The sequence below is a fragment of the Dendrobates tinctorius genome, unplaced genomic scaffold, assembly GCF_039654945.1.
Source record: "Dendrobates tinctorius isolate UK_male_01 unplaced genomic scaffold, ASM3965494v1 ptg000062l, whole genome shotgun sequence".
NCBI classification, from domain to species: Eukaryota; Metazoa; Chordata; class Amphibia; order Anura; family Dendrobatidae; genus Dendrobates; species Dendrobates tinctorius.
In genome coordinates this window covers 20,251,258-20,270,309 of record NW_027361730.1, presented here as the reverse complement: position 1 = coordinate 20,270,309, position 19,052 = coordinate 20,251,258, and the positions used below count along the sequence as shown (strand labels likewise).

General features: G+C 43.3%; 1 protein-coding gene and 1 non-coding gene across 2 annotated transcripts in view; both read left to right on the top strand.

The window, feature by feature from the left end:
• Nucleotides 1-10,636, top strand: part of LOC141092978 (signal peptidase complex catalytic subunit SEC11A) — a 52,695-nt gene extending 42,059 nt beyond the window's left edge. The window contains exons 4-6 of the mRNA XM_073579362.1: nucleotides 2,664-2,783; nucleotides 7,265-7,322; nucleotides 8,507-10,636. Of these exons, the coding sequence (XP_073435463.1) occupies nucleotides 2,664-2,783; nucleotides 7,265-7,322; nucleotides 8,507-8,557 (229 nt within the window). The 3' untranslated portion in view covers nucleotides 8,558-10,636. The remainder of the gene's footprint in view (nucleotides 1-2,663; nucleotides 2,784-7,264; nucleotides 7,323-8,506) is intronic.
• On the top strand, nucleotides 7,543-7,635 carry LOC141093158 (Z30 small nucleolar RNA). Its single transcript, XR_012233003.1, has one exon. It is a non-coding gene; the product is annotated as a Z30 small nucleolar RNA (small nucleolar RNA).
• Nucleotides 10,637-19,052: the final 8,416 nt, after the last annotated feature.

Sequence of the window (19,052 nt, the reverse complement as noted above, 5' to 3'; positions counted from 1 at the left end):
CAGCAGGGTGACAGCAGCACGGAGTATTTCAGGAGAGCAGTATCACACAGGATAGGATTAGATACACGGCTCAGCAGACGGTATCACACAGGATAGGATTAGATACACGGCTCAACAGACAGTATCACACAGGAGAGGATTAGATACACGGTTCAGCAGTCAGTGTCACACAGGAGAGGATTAGATACACGGCTCAGCAGTCAGTATCACACAGGATAGGATTAGATACACGGCTCAGCAGACAGTATCACACAGGAGAGGGTAAGATACACGGTTCAGCAGTCAGTATCACACAGGAGAGGATTAGATACACGGCTCAGCAGGCAGTATCACAGGAGACAGTATTACAGATATGCCCACACTGGTGAAACTTCCAGCCCCCCCCCCCCCCAATTATACACTAGACTATGGGCTGTATATGTCACTGTCCTCAGACAGCCATAAAAGCTCTCATAAAAGCAAAGGTGTCAGATTACCGGAGATCACTGGGGCTGTGTGTGAATGAGGAGGCGGAGACAGAGCAGGAGGACAGTGGAGCTGGAGCAGGAAGCACGGTGCAGAAAGTGGAGCTCAGCAGATAGCACTGGGCTACAGTAAAATGGCGCCCAGCCACACCTACAGCAGTGAATGGTGCAGCCCACAGGGGCGTGCCCAGTTCACTGCTAATGAGGCTGCATGGTGGGGTCGGGAGCCGACCGCAGTCTCCTATGTCCAGGGACGGCCATATTTGCAGACTGTATGAGTCCTCCACAGGTCTGCAAATCAAGATGTCAGCGCCCAGTGGCTACATTAAAACATTATTACAAACAAACCATAAATCCTAGTTAGTACAACATTTGCTGAAACAACATGTTTTGTTACTTTTTTTTTTTGCAAATTATATAAAATTGCGGCACCTTCCCTTTAATGGCATCAAAATGCTTTGTTCTGTTAAGCACATTTATAAATAATTTACTATTTTAACCCCTTCATGACATAGGGGATATATATATAATATATCTATATCTCCTGTGTGTGTATGTACAGTACAGACCAAAAGTTTGGACACGCCTTCTCATTCAAAGAGTTTTTTCTTTATTTTCATGACTATAAAAATTGTAGATTCACTCTGAAGGCATCAAAACTATGAATTAACACATGTGGAATTATATAATTAACAAAAAAGTGTGAAACAACTGAAAATATGTCTTATATTCTAGGTTCTTCAAAGTAGCCTTGCTGGAAGCGCGTCACTAGTTCTGCCCATCGGCATCCCTGTCACATGACTATGGCGCCAATGGGTTGGCATGACAACCCTGTGTCTGTAGGAGACTCCATGGCTTTCATTGCTGCTCTGCTGTGAGCGCTGCCCTTGGCCGGACTTCATAGCAGATGAGCATTTATGCCACACTGAAGTCCTTCTATGTGTAGCACAAGCGATCAGAAGATTGCAGCTTCAATTCTCCTAAGGAGACAATTGAAGAATGTGTTAAAAAAAAAAATTTTTTTAAAAAATAAAAAAAAAGCTTGTCCTTTGCCCCATTCAAAATAAAACAATTAAAAGGCACCACATATTTGGTATCGCCGCATTCAGAAAAGCCCGATCTGTAAAAATATCAAAAGAATTAATCCGAACAGTAAATGGCAGAATAAGAAAAAAATTAAACTCCAGAATTACATTTTTGGTCGCCGCAATATTACAATAAAATGCAATAGCAGGCAATCAAAACATCTTGTCTACCCCAAAATGGTATCCATAAAACATCAGAGCTCCTCACTCAGCCCCGGACCCTGAAAAATGAAGACGCTATGTGTCACTTCCTTTGACGAAGCCTCACTTGAGGGGGCAATACGCGTGGGGTTACATCTGTGGTCCACTCAGATCCCTGACCCTTGGGAGCTTTGGGTTCCTGACTCTCTCCTGGTAATATGCTGATACTGGGGCTTTTTTTGGAAGGTGTGTCTTCATTGTTTGATCTTTCCTTCTGGGTTCATATTGTGCACCGGTTATTAGACTGGTGAGACAGTTTATATTTTTCCTTGCTCTCCCCTTGGGATCATTTTCCCTTTGGGATTATTATTCTATCAAGCTTTCCAGGTCCTATTGGACAGGTTACATTCATATGCATTGCTTTAGCCTTATGAGCCGCTAGGAGACGAGTTATTTTAGGGTCATTTACTATTTACTCTCATGCATGGGAGTCATTATTGTATCAGTTTTTCTCTGTGGACACAGTTCTATGGTTTTTAAGTGTGTTTTAATTGTATTTGTGTGCCAATAAAATTGTTGTGATTTATATTTTTCATATATATTTTTCTGTGGTGTGCATTATTCCGGTAGTGCTTTTTTGTTCTTTAGTTATAGCTATGGGTCTTGGAAAATGGCGCCTTTTTTTTTTTTTTTAACAAAGTTTAATTTTTTTTCACCAATTAAATAAAATAACCAATACATGTTGCAAAAAGTGTATCCATTGGTCTCCATTCGCATGAATAGAAGCCTTTGGAAAGTTTCCAGGAGGAACTGAAACATTTTGGAGGTGCACGAATAAAGGCACCTTATAGTTTTCACTTAGTGGAGGAGTGCTGCCATTCTTAGCATATTATGTATGTATATTATACACACACTGCTCATATTAGATTGTTAATTTTTGGTTGATAATTCATTCATTTTTTTTATTTTAAAGGGATAATGGAGATATCAAATTTTTAACCAAGGGAGACAACAATGCTGTAGATGATCGAGGACTTTACAAGCAGGGTCAGAACTGGCTGGAAAAGAAGGATGTTGTCGGAAGGGCAAGGGGGTAAGTTTTTTTTGTTTTTGTTGATTTTTTTTTTTTTTTTTTTTTTTTTTTTTTTAAACATTTGTCAGTCACCTAAATTTCAGAAAAATATTTTACCATATTGAGTCTACAGCTTCTGTGTACAATTGTGTGTCTACATGGTAACACACGGCATGAACACACTTCAGAGGAATTTTATTTGTTCTTCTGTACGCCCCTTACATCTTGCTATGTTACAGTGGGTACGGAAAGTATTTGGGTCTGAAAACTTTCCGTACCCACTGCTTATTTTGTGACCTAGCTGGAATTGGGAAATATTTTTTAAATTAAGGATCTGTCACCACCTACAGCATTTGTGTTCTCCATGACAAGTCTTGATGAATCCTCATAGTGGCTCATTCGGGCGTCCATTTTTCTAATGAGTTCTATCATTGTTTTTCATGGATAGCATTCGTATCTACGTATTAGTCTCGGGAGCTGTTCACAGGTCTGTGTATTTTTGCAGTCAGAGTAGGCAGCACAAAAACAGATATGTCCAGGTCTCCGAATACACACCAATGTAAGTCAACGAGTTTGTGAAAAAATCTGACAGCACTCGTACGCCTTCTGTCTGCTGTTCATTTTTCACAGACTGTTTAATAATATAAGTTTAGGAAATCCTCATGAGTTTATTTTTTTCATCTAAGAAAGTGATGAAACTCTGACCAAAACTTTTATGGTAAGAACAGACACACTGGCCAATCTCTGATAAGAAACACTGCTCCTCAGACCATTTGGGGTACCTACAAATTTCAGTACAGATATTTGGTGCTGTGAATGTTACTTTTTTTTTTTGTTTTTTTAAATTCAGAATACATATATCTGTCAGTTTAGGGTCAATGATGCACATAGTTTGGAGTGAGAGTATAGTGTTATGTCAATCCTAATGACTTGCTACCTCTTAACCCCCTAATGTTATCCCAACAATCTGTTACATGGAAGTGACACATATTATATATATTGGAGATAGAGAATCATTAGCACTTCTGCAATGATGCATCCATAGGTCACTGTCACTGACTCACATCATTAGCACGCAATGAATAATTCTCACATAAACACCAGAACGTTTCCTACTTGCATCATCAGCTGAGGCAAACATTTGAATACAAAGCACTACTCGCTGATCCCAGGGGTCCTGCCGACTGATTCAGAGGCATTGTCATATTTTAGTATTTCCCTGTACTGCATCCTCGGTTTTGGTAAATATTCTTCAGTAAACTTATTGCATATAGTATTCAGACTAATTGCAATGTAACCCTTATTCTGCCACTTAGTGCCATGTAATTATTGCCCACAAATATTTGGCATACTAAAATCTGGATGAAACTTAAAACCAGGGCTGTGGGGTCGGTAAGCCAAACCTGCGACTCCGACTCCTCAATTTCCCTTCCACCGACTCCACGACTCCGACTCATATTGCTTATATTTAAGTGAAAAATTTATTGTAGTACAATGTGAGCATCAGACATTTAATCATTTTTATGATACAATAATCAAGACATTTAGATAGAACATAATATCTATTTATTGGAATACAACTTTAGAACACAAAAAGCTGTAATAAATTGTAAATATGTAATACATTATGTAATATCTATTACATATTTACAATTTATTACAGCTTTTTGTGTTCTAAAGTTGTATTCCAATAAATAGATATTATGTTCTATCTAAATGTCACTATGTCACTAATATCACTATGTAATAAACTATGTAAGTGGCAAAAAAACAGTTTTCAACAAAAACATACTAAATAACATTTGTGCAGTCTATGAATTTGTTCTAAGAAATAGAATTGCCTCCATTAGATCCTCCTTCGTAGATGACCTCAAATCTGACCTAATAATTTTAAGGCCAGAGAACAATCTCTCTACACTAACTTGGGTTGGAGGCAAAGCCGTAACCACATGGGCAACATCTCTAACAATTTCCAAGTATAAAGGAATTGCCTCATGCACTGTCAGTTTTGATGAACGGTTGAATTTTTCTTTTTCTATGAGAGCAAGTGAAACATTTTGCTGAAATATGGTCAATCTGCTTGCTATAGGAGAAATCTTTTTCCTTGCAGCAACGCTTTGCCTGCTCCATATCATCCAAATACTTGTCAAAGTCAAACTCCTCATCTGATGAGGATGAAGATATGGCAGCAGTAGCACTGTCAGGACCCAAGTCCTCTTGCGCCTGTCAGTCCTCCTGTAGGCCACTCATCCTAACTGCTACCTCAGCCAGATCTTCTTTTCCTTTAGTAAGCTGTTAATCATCAAGCAATATATGATGACTTGGGTCCACATAAACAGCTGCCAGAAAAATTTTATTTTCCAATAGCTGTGTCTCTCTCCGTTTCATTTAAGCAGAAATGCCATCTGCGATTAAATCTCTTTGGGACAGGCAAAATAGCAAGTTCTTCCACTCCCTTATGAAAATGCCAGGAGTTAAATCCTCAGCTTGTAATTTTTTAGTCACGGTAAATAGGTGATTAAGCAATTCCTTCAATTCAGCCACCTGTGTCCATTGACCTTCATTTAGGGTTACCTGAGGGTTCGCCATATCTGTAAGAAACAGTTTTAGCCAGGATCAAAACTAGGGGGGGGGCAGAACCTCATACTGTTCCGCAGAATCTCATACTGCACACCTCAGCTGGTGCAGAACCTTATACTGCACACCCCTACACTTGAAAATAAAGCCTGCACCTTAAGATGTGATGAATGCAGTCTATTCCAACTATCAATTGATGTTAATGTGTTACTGAAGACGAGCAATGCCTGTCCTGGGCGTCCTTTTGGGCAGCTATGAGGTGTACCTGACTGGTGCTAAAAAAAAAAAAAAAAAAACAAGAGTGTTAGTCTGTGTGCTACCCGGCTTTCATTCTTTTTGGTACAGATAAGATATGGATAGAGCAGATTTCTAATCTGCTTTTGCTATTGAAAACATTATCTATGAGCTCAAAAACCTTTCAGGTGATGCGGTTTTTTAAAAAGCTGATCTGCTTTTGCAGCTGAAAAACGTATCCTCAAAAAATGCAGCAAAAACGCTGTGTGTGAATGTAGCCTTAGATCAGGAATAGAACAGCCATTTATAGGATATTTCATAACTTTCCCAAATTCCTATGAAAAAATATTCAGCACATTCTGCATTGAACTACTGTACCCAATTTATTATATATTTTAGGAGTCGGACCATTTCATTCCGACTCCACCAAAATGAGCTCCGACTCCACAGCCCTGGTTAAAACAGGCTAGATTTCTAAATACACTGTATGAACTAAGATACATCGACAAAGTCTCTAAGCGGCGCTTTCTGCCATTTCAGTGCCACTCAGGTGCTATAGTTGGAAACCTAACCAATAGCAACTATTTCTTTATTTTTTGCTGATATAGAGCCATTGTATTCCACAGCGCTTTACAGACATCATAGCTGTCCCCATTGGGGCTCACAATCTAAATTTCCTATCTGTATGTCTTTGGAATGTGGAAGGAAACCAGAGAATCTGGAGGACAAACATGGGGAGAACATACAAACTCCCTGCAGACTGTCCTTGGTGGGATTTAAACCCGGACCCCAGCACTGCAAAGCAACAGTGCTAACCACTGAGCCACCATGTTGCCCATTCTACAACAAGGTAGAATAGTATGCCGCCTTTCCAACAGGTCACTATGCATAAAGGAGTGTTTTAGTGGCAGCAAATTACAGGATATTACTATATTGCTAAGAGAAGCTGTCGCTCATGACATGCTGTAGCCTTCAGATTGCTGGAATAACTGTCTGTGGTGCTCTCTGGGGCTCTGCAGCTTCTTTAATACTTTGAATATGGTCACCCTGGTTTTGTGCGTGTACTGCAGCACAGCTTCATTCACTTTATTCCCATTGATCATGGGGTCCTGGTGATGAGACCACCTTTGAATAGAATTAGACAGAATATTCTAATGATAAGGCAAAAATACCCCATTTATCTTCTTAAAATGGTAAAAAGCTTTCCCAAATGACAGGCTGTTATAGTACAAAATGTGTGATTGTCATAACACGGTTGGTCAGTAGTGGTTAGCACTGCAGCATTGCAGCGCTGGGGTCCTGGGTTCAAATCCCACTAAGGACAACATCTGCAAGGAGTTTGTATGTTCTCCCTGTGTGTTTGTGGGTTTCCTCCCACATTCCACAGACATACTGATAGGGAATTTAGATTGTGAGCCCCAATGGGTACAGTGCCGATAATGTCTGTAAAGTGCTGTGGAATTAATGGCGCTATATAAATGAGTAAAATAAATAGGTATTCTATTTGACCATTAAGACCTGTTACATGGGGACGACTGCCCAGTGTATGAACAGTTTGCAACTATCATTCTTATCCTTGCTTTATACCAGCCACTTCTGTACATTGCCTTACTGAAAGTTCTTTAGTAGGTTATTGTATTTTTTTTTTTCTTTGCAGACCAGTTTTATTTAATGATGATTTTACTTTTCAGATTTGTACCTTACATTGGCATTGTCACAATACTCATGAATGACTATCCCAAGTTTAAGGTGAGCCATTTTGATGACCTAATATGTGCAAAATAATCTCCGCAGGGGCACTTTTTTTTTTTTTCTTTTCTTTCTAGAGAGTGTAATTCTTGTAGCAGGTCTATCATTAAAAGTATATAGTTCCCTGACGGTCTGTTCTTACTACTCCAACGATGACCTCACAAAACCGCTGCAGCTAGTCTCTGCCGATTTTTGAGGTCACATTTCTTGTCTTGTTTTCAGCTGTGATGAGTAAGATATAGTATGACCTGGTATTGCAAGAGTAAAGTCTGCATTGACCAGTAAATGATCACGTAATCTTCTCTCTGAGCTGAGACCAACAGGACGTGAACACTATAGGTAATCTCATTTGGGGTGAAGTAAGGGGGGGTTAAGCCTAAAGTTTCTAAGATTTTATAATTGTGCTGGGTTACAAATCATTATTAAAGGGAACCTGTCATATTGGAAACTGGTCAGATTAATATCCTTTTTTTTATTATTTTTTTTTATTTTTATTTTTTTTTAAATATTTCAGTAAAACTTGTATTTTATTTTATTGAAATCCCAAGTGTTTGTATGCACATGTGTCTAATGGGAGATCCTATTCAGTGATTGACTGCTTTCCTTGTGTGACAGTATACAAAGATAGCTGTGAATCACTTAGTAGGACTGCCAACTGGACTCCAATACATGCAAACCCCAGGGAATAAAAGACAAGTTATCCTGAATCTTTTCCCACAACCCTATATATAGCCGGGCTGGTGCGACATCTTGTGTATGCCATGGCGATGTCATGTCGTCTTGGCTCATCAAGCGATGACCCGAGAGATGGTGAGAATCGCACGTTTTCTCATCGCTAATTACAAAATTTCTGATTTATATGTTGTATTGATTTATAAAAAGAATACTTAAAATGAGTAACCTTTGTTATATTTTAACTCTTGTGCACACTGAAGGTCTTTTGTGATGATCTCTCTGTTGCCTCATAATATTTTTGGTACTTTTATTATGGGATTATTCTCCCTTTCGAAGAATGCTTTTTGGAGAAAATCAGACAGTGAATCATGTAAAACATGAAACATTTCTAAATTTCTTTTAAATTGATTTAAAAAAAGAATGCTGTTCACGTTTTGACTTGAGTCTAAAAACAGTCAACTGCTGTCACTTTAAACTGATTTTAATTCAGTGGTTTCCCTTTTTTTCAGTATGCTGTCTTATTTCTGCTGGGACTGTTTGTCCTCGTCCATCGAGAATAACACAATGGATATTTGGGAGAAAATTACAGATTCAGTGTGGCTAACATGCTACAGCTTATCCAAGCAAGAGTTATTAAAGGACAAACCTCATCTAGTGTAAAGTTTTACATTTGAAACCAGTATTTCTTTTTCTACATGTGTCTATTTGCTCAGTTTTCGTTAATGCAGAGATGGAATGGAGTGTTTAACATGGGCCCGATCTCTGCCACGGCTTCTCTACCTCCGTGACCTCTTGTGGGCCAGTCAGAAGATTCTGCACTGTCTTTTTTTTTTTTTTTTTTTTTTTTTCTTTTTTAATATTTAAATTTCAAACCAAAGTCCTTTATTGTTTAAATTGTGAAGCCTCTCAACCTTTTATTCGGAAGTGCCTAAGAATTAGTGTGTGCAGTAGTCTGACACTAGCCCTGGACAGTCTGAAGCAATCCAGCGAAATTACATTTTACTAACTGTAAGATGGCACTCCAATTTTTGCTCATTGTCTTACTGTCAGCAAAATGACAAATTACATGCTAGTGGAGTTTTTTCCACCTGTCTGAATCAAAGAAGCTTAAAGTTCATATTCTTGATGTTTCATCCTGCAAAATCTGTAATACAATTGATGGAATGTTTTGTTATTTTCTGGCACTGAGTTTTTTTATTATGGTGAAATACAAAAGTCAAAAAATACCTATAAGAAGTATGATGACCAAGCTTTGATTATTGCGAGAAGTCCTCCATTTTAGTTGTCATAAATAAGATTTGTGAAACTTCACATTTAGTAGTTGTGCACATGGTTGGCAGAATTACATTAATAGGGTCCAAACTTTAAAAATGTTGCGCATCTGTGTGGGGAAAAAAAAAATGTATATAATATTGCTATAACTGGTGTTCCAACTCAAATCAATGGACAAATCAGAAAGTTAAAAAAAAAACACACCTTTTTCTAGTCCAGGGCAACTTGATTCTTTCACTGAATACACAATATAATTAACATAGTAAGTGTGCAAGGTCTCCTTCGTCTAGAGCACTTGCAGTGCTGTAGGAGTTAGTGTGTAGTGGAGTATAATCTTTAGCACTGTGCATGTTGCATTATGGCGAGGCTGACCACACTGTTCTTCTGGAGCATAAATATATGGGGAAATGCCGCTCCAGTTTAGTGTCCTTTCTGCATATTTGTGAATGCTTTTGAAATTATTTTTATATAAAATGTTTATTTTAGGTTTGTGCATTTTGTAAAGCCTCTGAAATTGCCACTTATCATTGCCATATGCTACTTATGTGTTCATGTCGTTCGGCCGTGTGAATATGCATGCCTCTTCAGACACAGAATCCGGAGAATAGTTGAAGCGCAAGATCTGGCATTGCATCTAAACGTCCTGATGGTGAAGCTGTAGTGATTTGTTTGCTTCCACTGAAAGCTTGTTCTTATTCTGAGCTTATAAAAAAAACTGTGGAAGCTCACAGATTGTATGTGACTTTAGAGTACGGCTGCATTTATATGGCCAATTTTTGGTCCCTGTAATGTGCCAATAGAAATTTGTATTCCAACCATCTATACTCCAATGCATTCTGACCCCATTTTTAGAAAAAAACAAAAAACTAACATACTGCATACTGGAAATATGGCAGTGTAAGTCTACCATATCTTACAAGTAAACATTACTGAATAATATTAATTTCTTCTTGATAGAAACATATGAGCAGTTATTCACGTAAATGGTTCAGTCACCCACGTACATTTAATTGGTTATGTGTATTAGAGGCGTATCTGAAAGATCTGTATCTCATGAAGTGGAATTACCATTCATGCGTTCCAATATTCTCCATGTAGCATTTGTCGAACAGAAAAGAATGGTATTGGGGTTCAGTCTACATTAGTACTTTTGCCTGTATGTAGTATTTGCGGGACAAGCCTTCAGAAATCCTTTTGCTGCTTTCCAAACCTGTCGGGTACATAGTTTTTTTTTTTTTTTTTGCCTACAGCTATGGATTCGGTTGTTCTGTCTCACTGTAACTTAAGTATCCTCATTTTCAGTGACAACTTTCCAACATGCAGAGAAATGTTAATTATGCCTTTATTAAAGAGCATTCCTTTGTAAATGAAGAATCTTGAGGTTTTTGTTTTCAAGACAGAGTTCCAAATTCCTTCACCAATTGCTATTTGTTGTAATGGTAATTTATGTAACATGACACAAATCTTATGTCTATATGACTTATATTTCTGCCTTAAGCACATATTACTTGGTTTTCCATGATGGATATGTACATCATGCTGATCACCATTAGTCAGCTCTTGTGACTAATATACGCAGACGGACTGTTGCTGTTACTTGACTGACCCTAGAAGATTAACCTCTCATATGCCACGGTCCGTAACGGTGAACATGAGAAGGAAAGCATACCTCTGTCAGCTCGTAAGTAGACATGAGCGAATATCGTCGGCTCCATTCTTATTTGGCAAGCTATAGTGCTTACCAAAGAAGCTGCAGCGGGAACCTGGCTACCTGGAGCGCTCTTGATAATCAGCTATTCGGCACCGCAGTTGCATGTGTCGTGGATGTGTAACAGTCAAAACACACAGGCTCTCCATGCATGTGTTGTGACTGTCACACAGCCGCGACACATGCAGCTGCAGCGCTGAACAGCTGATTATCGGAAGCGCTCCAGTTATCCTGGTTCCCGCTGCAGCTTCTTCTCTAAGTGCGATAGCTTGCCAAATAAAGAGGGAGCCAACTATGTTTTCTCATCTCTACTCATAAGCACCCCTGCCATACACCACAGCCTGTCAGATCCTGCCGGAGTTGGGGCCTGATACACTACCTGACAGTTAAGCACTGACAAGATGGTGTAATACACAGCACTGCCTTCCTTGGCCTCACAGAAACATGGTTGACACCGCCTCCCCTGCTGCGCTGTGTTAAGGCGGCCTCCAATTCACCCACACTCCTCACTCTGGCAACAGACACGGTGGAAGAGTGGATCTTCTCCTTTCTTCTAACTGCACCTTTAGCCCAATCCCACCTTTTCCCTCCCTAATCCTCCCCTCTTTCGAAGTCCACTCCGTCCACCTCTATTCTCCCTGCAACCTCCAAGTGGCCGTCAAATACCGACCTCCGGGCCCGGTCACTGCCTTCATTGACCAATTCTCTACCTGGCTTCTTCACTTTCTTTCCACTGACATCCCCACTGATACCCTTCAGTCAGCAGCCTCCAAACTCCTGTCCCTTCATCCTTTGGACTTGCTCAGTGCTCCTCCTCAGCCAGCCACCCACCCACACACACAGACGGACATACATTAGATCTGGTCTTCACCCGCCTCTGCTCTTTATCTAACTTCACCACCTCCCCTCTCCCTCTATTCGACCACCATCTACTCACTTTCTCATCCCTGTCCTCCTCTTGTCACCCATTTCCAGCAACATGCGCACCCCCACAGAAACCTTGCACACCTAGACACCCAAACGGTCTGACTCTATTCTACCACTGGCATCCATATCCTCACTCCACGACACAGTGCCACTGCTTTCGACAATGCCACTCTTCCATCAGCTCTTGACGCGGTTGCCCCTCTTGTTCATGTCAGAGTGTGACGTATCAATAGGCAACCCTGGCACAATAACACCACTAAAATGCTCCGGCAAGTGTCCAGGATTGCAGAGTGGCGTTGGAAGAAAACAAATTTGGAAGACTACTTCAATGCATTCAAACAGGCAACACTTGGTTTCAAATCTGCCCTTACCTCTGCTAAACAGGCCTACTTCACAACCCTCGTATCTTCCCTATCCTACAACCCCAAACAGTTGTTCAAAACTTTTTACTCCCTCCTCTGCCCACCACTGCCCCCACCAACCTCCCTTATCTCTGCTGAGGACTTTGCCACACACTTCAAAAATATCGACAAACAAGGCAAGTCTTCATTGTTCAACCACCACAACCCCTTTTTATACCAGACCAATGCCCAAACCCCATAACCTCCCTCAGGGGAATCATGCGGCTGTGACCAATACCCTTTCCCCTGTCAAGAGGCCCAGGGCCAAAACTCCCCGGTGGGGAGTCCCTCTGCCCCAAAGGTCAGGAGCAGGACTAAGCTCCTGGACAGAGTCGCTCCTCCCGGTGGGAGGCTCTCGGCTCAGGACTCAGAATGGCCGGCGGATCCGGGGGCAGGCGCCCACAGGCAGCTGAGCTTCCGTGGTGGGTCCTGCATGGCATCAGCATCAGGCGCGGGAGTCAGCGTTCCTGGAGGAACACAGCACATAGACAGGCAGCATGCGGCTTCCGGTGTCTAGGCGGGGAGTGCGTCATTTCCGGGATTCCCCCACCGGGATTCGGTGACGTCAACAGGCTGAGCATGCGCTCCAGAGGCGAAGCGCATAGCTCAGGGAGACGCTGTAGGCGCGGGACCCGGCATTTCGTCGCCTGCATCTCGGTGCACTACGAAGGGGGCAGTCATGGAAGCAGACTTGGCAGAGGAAAGGGGTAAGTGTGCAGATGTCCCCCACCTCACATAAACCCTCAGCACAGCACTAGAATGCACAGCCCTGAATACTCCGTCTCATCGTTCAGGACAAGGGAACCCCCACTGCTCCCCCGGCCACAGCTAGGAAATCCGGCAAGGCGTCTGCGAAATCAGATGTCCCTTTTGCCACGTAAAGTTACCCAACTCCCATTACAAGACTCTGCACAACCTGTACATCAAAGGTCATGAGAGAGGAACAGCCCTCGCTCCTATCGGAAATGAGATCCCTAATCTGCGAGGAGGTTCAGGCCTCCATGTCCAGCCTCGTACATCAGCGGCAGCCCAGCCCCATTCCAGGCTGTAAGAGAACCAGGTGGGAGACGGACCTGAAGGAGCCAGAGCAGAGCTCAGATGAGGGGTCTGACCTACCAGACTCAGAGGAAGAAGGGGAGCTTCCTGCAGAGGGTCACGACAGAGGTAGGAAGTACCTCTTCCAGGCAGAGGACACGGATGAACTTGTCCAGGCTAAGCGGAGCACCATGCAAATTGAGGAAACCCCTAAACCGCAGTCCAGACAGGACTTGATGTTTGGGGGACTGACGGCTCAGAAACAGACGGTTTTCCCAATAAGCAAGGATATCACGGCCATGGTACTGGAGGAGTGGAAGGACGCTGAACGCCGTCTGGTCCTATCCCGAGACTTCAAGGGTCGCCTACCATTCGACCCCGAGGAGGTCAGGTTATGGGAGGAGATACCCAAGATCGATGTCCCCGTAGCTAAGGTCACCCATAAAACGGCTATCCCATTTGAGGACTCATCTACCCTACATGACCCAATGGACAGAAAGGCTGACATTCTAAAGCGGGCCTGGGAGACATCCGCAGCCCTAATTAAGACTAACATAGCAGCCACGTCAGTGGCCAGGTCTATGTTTTTATGTATGGGTCAGTTGGCGGAACATCTGTCCAACAAGACCCCTAGGACTGATATTCTAGCCTCCATCCCCATCATGAAATCGGCCACGGCATTTTTGGCTGATATGTCCGCAGAATCAGTTAGGTTTTTGGCCAGAAACAGCTCCCTTTCTAATGCAGCTAGGATAGCTGTCTGGCTGAAATCTTGGTCGGGAGATAACGCCTCTAAGACCAAGCTGTGCTCCATCCCATCTTCAGGGCTTAGTTTTTTCAGGCCAGCCTTAGATAATATCCCGGAGTCAGCATCTGACCAAAAGAAAGGGTTTCCTGAGGACAAGCCCAAATGGCCCCAGCCCTTTTGGAGAGGATTCCTCCCCAGGAGGCAGTACGAATCTAGAGGGGGTAGGTCCAATAGAGGGTCCTACAGGAGCTCACAGGACCAAGGGAGGAAGACCAGGAGTTCCTTTAGCTCGTCCTCTAGGTCTAAGAGACAATGACGCCACCTGCATTGGGGGGAGGCTCCGTCCCTTCGCAACAAGCTGGACGCACAGTACTCAATCAGTGGGTTTGCAGAACCATTGCGGAGGGATACAGCATAGAGCTTCACTCGACCCCCACCCCCCCGAAAGATACATCTCTCCAACGGTGGTCTCGACAGATTCCGCCATGTGGGCAGATTTGCAGGACATGTTCAGCTCGGCAGTCATAATTCTGGTTCCCCTGGCAGAGGTGGGCAGGGGGCACTACTCCCTATTTGCCATCACAAAACCATCAGGTGAAGCCCACACTATTATAAACTTGAAGCCATTAAACTCCTGGGTCAGCTACAAAAGGTTCTGCATAGAATCGATTCAGTCGGCAGTTCACCTCATAGACAGGGACGCAGTAATGTGCACCCTCGACCTGAAGAGTGCATATTATTAGGTCCCCGTGCATCCCTCGTCTCAAAAACTACTGCAATTCACAGTAGAACGGCCATCCGGGACCTGCCACTTCCAGTTCCAGTGCCTGGCCTCGGCCCCCAGAATATTCACTAAGCTGGTATCAGAGGTCTTGGCCTTCCTCAGGAACCAGGGGTATCATCATTCCATACCTGGACTACTTTCTTATAGTGGCAAGATCAAAGGAGGCGCTGGTCAAACACAGGAATCGGACAATCACTGTAATGGAGTAACTGGGTTGAATTATAAACTGGCAGAAGTCAGACCTGGAGCCAGAACGCAGGAAGGTGTTCCTCGGGGTTCGGCTAGATTCCAGAATTTCCCACTTACCAGAAGAAAAACAGGAGGTGGTGCGTGGCTAGGTCAGGCGTTTGCTGAAACACCGAACCTCCATAAGATCAGCAATGAAGCTGCTGGGTCTGATGATGGCATGTATCCCGTGCATCAGATGGGCGCAGGCCCACTCAAGACCGTTGCATAGGGAGATCCTGGCTATATGGGACCGCCGTCAGAACTCACTAGTCGGGCCCATGCGACTTCCATGAGCGGTAAAAAAGTCACTCGTATGTTGGACTCAGACAAAGACCCTGAAGGTGGGGGTGTTATGGTCCACCTCCCCCCATGTACTAGTGACCACGGACGCCAGTGAGTGGGGATGGGGAGCCCATCTACAGGGGAGAATCCTCCAAGGCAGGTGACCGGAAGACATCAGAAGCAGGTCGTCAAACTTCAGGGAACTATATGTGGTCTGGGAGGCCCTGAGGCGGAATCGGTCCTTGCTCATAGATTGGCACATCAGAATTTTGTCTGACAACGTGACAACGGTCTCATTCCTGAAGCATCAAGGAGGCCCCAAACACCGTCCACTTCAGGACCTGGCAGAGAGAATATTTTCCAGGGCGGAAGGTACAGTCCTGTCCATATCGGCAATACATCTGGAAGGGTCCCAGAATGTGGTAGCGGACTATTTGAGCAGACAGCAGCTCAGCCCGACCGAGTGGGAGCTGAACCAGGACATCTTCAGAGAACTATGCAGGCGTTGGGGAGACCCCAGAATAGATCTTTTTGCAAGCTTGGAAAAATGCAAAGGTCTCAAGATTCTACTCTCGGCACCCCTTAGACGTTCCGGAAGGAATAGATGCCCTGAGCCAGAAGTGGGGGAAACCCCTTTCTTACGCATTTCCGCCCCTGGCACTCATCCCAGCAGTCCTAAGAAAGATCCAGGAGGATCGAGCAAAAGTCATGATCGTTCCATTCTGGCCAAAAAGGAGCTGGTTCTCTCCTGGGGTCTATGGCGATCGAGAATCCAATAGAGCTTCCAATATGGAAGGATGTGATCCACCAGCGCCCGATTCTTCACTCAAGCCCGGGGAGGCTCCACCTTTCAGCCTGGATCCTGAAAGGGACGTCATGAAGGCTAAAGGCTTGCGGATCAGATCATAGCGACAATTCAGGCCAGTAGATAATCAGTTACGTCAGCGGTCTACCTCAAAATTTGGAAGCGGTTCTGCATGGACGGTGGCAGGTCCATCTTTGCGACAGGTACCCCGGACATCCCTAGAGTCCTGGATTTCCTTCAGGCGGGCTTCAACAAGGGGCTCAGGCCCAGCACACTGAAGGTCCAGGTCTCAGCATTAAGTTCCTTCTTTGACTATCCTCTGTCATCTCACCTGTGGATAATAAGGTTCATCAGAGCGACACAGAGGCTATGCCCCACCATTAGGCAATTGTCCCCACCTTGGGACCTCAGTTTGGTCCTCAGGTCTCTGTGTAGGGACCTGTATATCCCCAGCAAGGATATGCCCATCTCAATTCACACCGGGAAAACTGCATTTTTGGCAGCAATCACCACGGCCAAGAGAGTAGGGGAAATCCTGGCCCTATCCATCAGAGACCCGTATCTCCAAATTAGGGACGATAGTATAGTCCTAAGATTAGCCCCTGCTTTTATACCAAAAGTAGCTTCTAGCCGGAACAGGAATCAGGAGATTGTATTACCCTCCTTTTATAACCCTTCCAACGCAAAGGAACGTAGCCTCCATTCCCTGGATGTCAGACAAGCTTTCTTGGATTATCTAGAAGCCACTAGTAGCTGGCGCATAGACCCAAACTTGTTTTGTTCTATTTGGGGGAAAGAACAAAGGAAGGAAGGCCTCTAAAGCGTCCATCGCCCGATGGATTACAACAGTAAACTCAGACTCCGCCTGGTAGGCGTTTAAGGGCACACTCTACCCGGGGGGGTATCGTCTTCCTGGGCTGAAAGGGAAGGTGCCTCACTAGAGCAGATCTGCAGGGCAGCAACATGGGCCAGAGTTGACACATTCTGTAGACATTATAAGCTAGATGTACTGTCAAGCCAGCAGACCGCATTTGGAAGGAAAGTTCACCAAGCGGTAATCCCACCCTGAGGAGGTTCTTTGGTACTCTCCATGGTGCTTTCAGGAGGGACATCCGGGAAAATAGGCATTAGACCTACCGGTAATTATGTTTCCAGGAGTCCATCCTGACAGCACTGGTAGTTCCCTCCCTGTTTGGTTATGTCATATGCTGTAAATATGATTTTTGCCATTAAAGTGTTATTTGCATTATCCATGGGGTGGTACTTGTTACAACACTGAGGAAAAGGGGGGGGGGGTTCGGGGCCTTTTTAATCTCTTGTGTGCTTCCTGTCCCTGCAAGGAGGAGGAGGACGTCCTCCATGGTGCTGTCAGGATGGACTCCTGGAAACATAATTACCGGTAGGTCTAATGCCTATTTTCCTCAACCCTCAATCTACTAATATGCTTGTGCATGCCCTCATCATCTCCCACCTCGACTACTGCACCATTCTTTTCTGTGGCCTCCCTGCTAACACCCACTCTCCAGTCCATCCTTAACTCTGCTGCCCGACTAATTCATCTCTCTCCTTGCTACTCCTCTGCTTCTCCCCTCTGCAAATCTCTTCACTGGCTCATCCCATTCCCTCAGCGTATCCAGTTCAAATTACTAATACTGACCTAGAAGGGCATCTGTAAACTGTCTCCTCCATATGTCTCTGAACTAATGTCCTGATATCTTCCCTCACGTAATCTCCGGTCCTCCCAAGACCACCTCCTCCACACTTATTCGCTCCTCAACCAACCGCCTCCAAAACTGCTCCTGAATATCCCCCATCCTCTGGAATTCTTTGCACCAACACGTTCGACTATCAACCACATTCAGATCCTTCAGAGGGAACCTGAAAACCCACCTCTTCAGGAAAGCTTACAGCCTGCAATGACCCCGCTGTCTCCTCACCACTACCGGAGTTGCTGCAACCCCCCAACCTACTGCTTCCTTCCCCACCATCCTGTAGAATGTAAGCCCGCAAGGGCAGGGTCCTCTCCCCTCTGTATCTGTCATTTAGTTTGTTTTACTGTAAGTGATAGCTCTAATTTGTATGTAACCCCTTCTCATGTACAGCACCATGGAATCAATGGTACTATATAAATATAATATCACTATTGTGACTATAAGATCGTATGTTAAAGTCTCCTTGATGGACTGTTAAAACATTTTTTTGTTTACATTTTATAATAGTGTTTGAAAAGAAATAAAAACTCTCGGCAAAATTCTAGTTTTCCGAACTAAAAAAATGGTTTAATCCCAAAAATGTAAACAGATTAAAACATCAAATTTGGTGTTGGGCATCTATAACTCCATGTGCTGTAACACAATATATCCTGTACATTGGCGAACACAAAGAAAAATTGCAAATATCAGCAGAATTGCTGTATTTTTGTTCATCCTGCCTCACAAAACAAAAATTGATCAAAATGTTCCAAAAATTGTGCAGTTAAATACCAGTACTCCCGGTTGTTACACAAAAAAATAAAACTTGTCATGCAGCTCTTTTTATGGTAAACTGAAGATTATAGCTCTCAGAACATGATGCAAAAAAATAAACAATTTAGATTGTGAGCCCCATCGGGGACAATGATGATAATGTGTGCAAACTGTAAAGCGCTGCGGAATATGTTGGCGCTATATAAAAATTATTATAGATATTTTCAATAAAGTAATTTTCTTGTGCAAATAGTAAAATGTTAAAAACAAAAATATATATATAAATTGGTTATCAATGTAATCGTACTGACCCTTTCTATAAAATTGTCATTTATCCTGTATGGTGCATACCCTAAGAAAAATAAAATGTCAGAAATGCCAACACTGCAAGACTACTGTG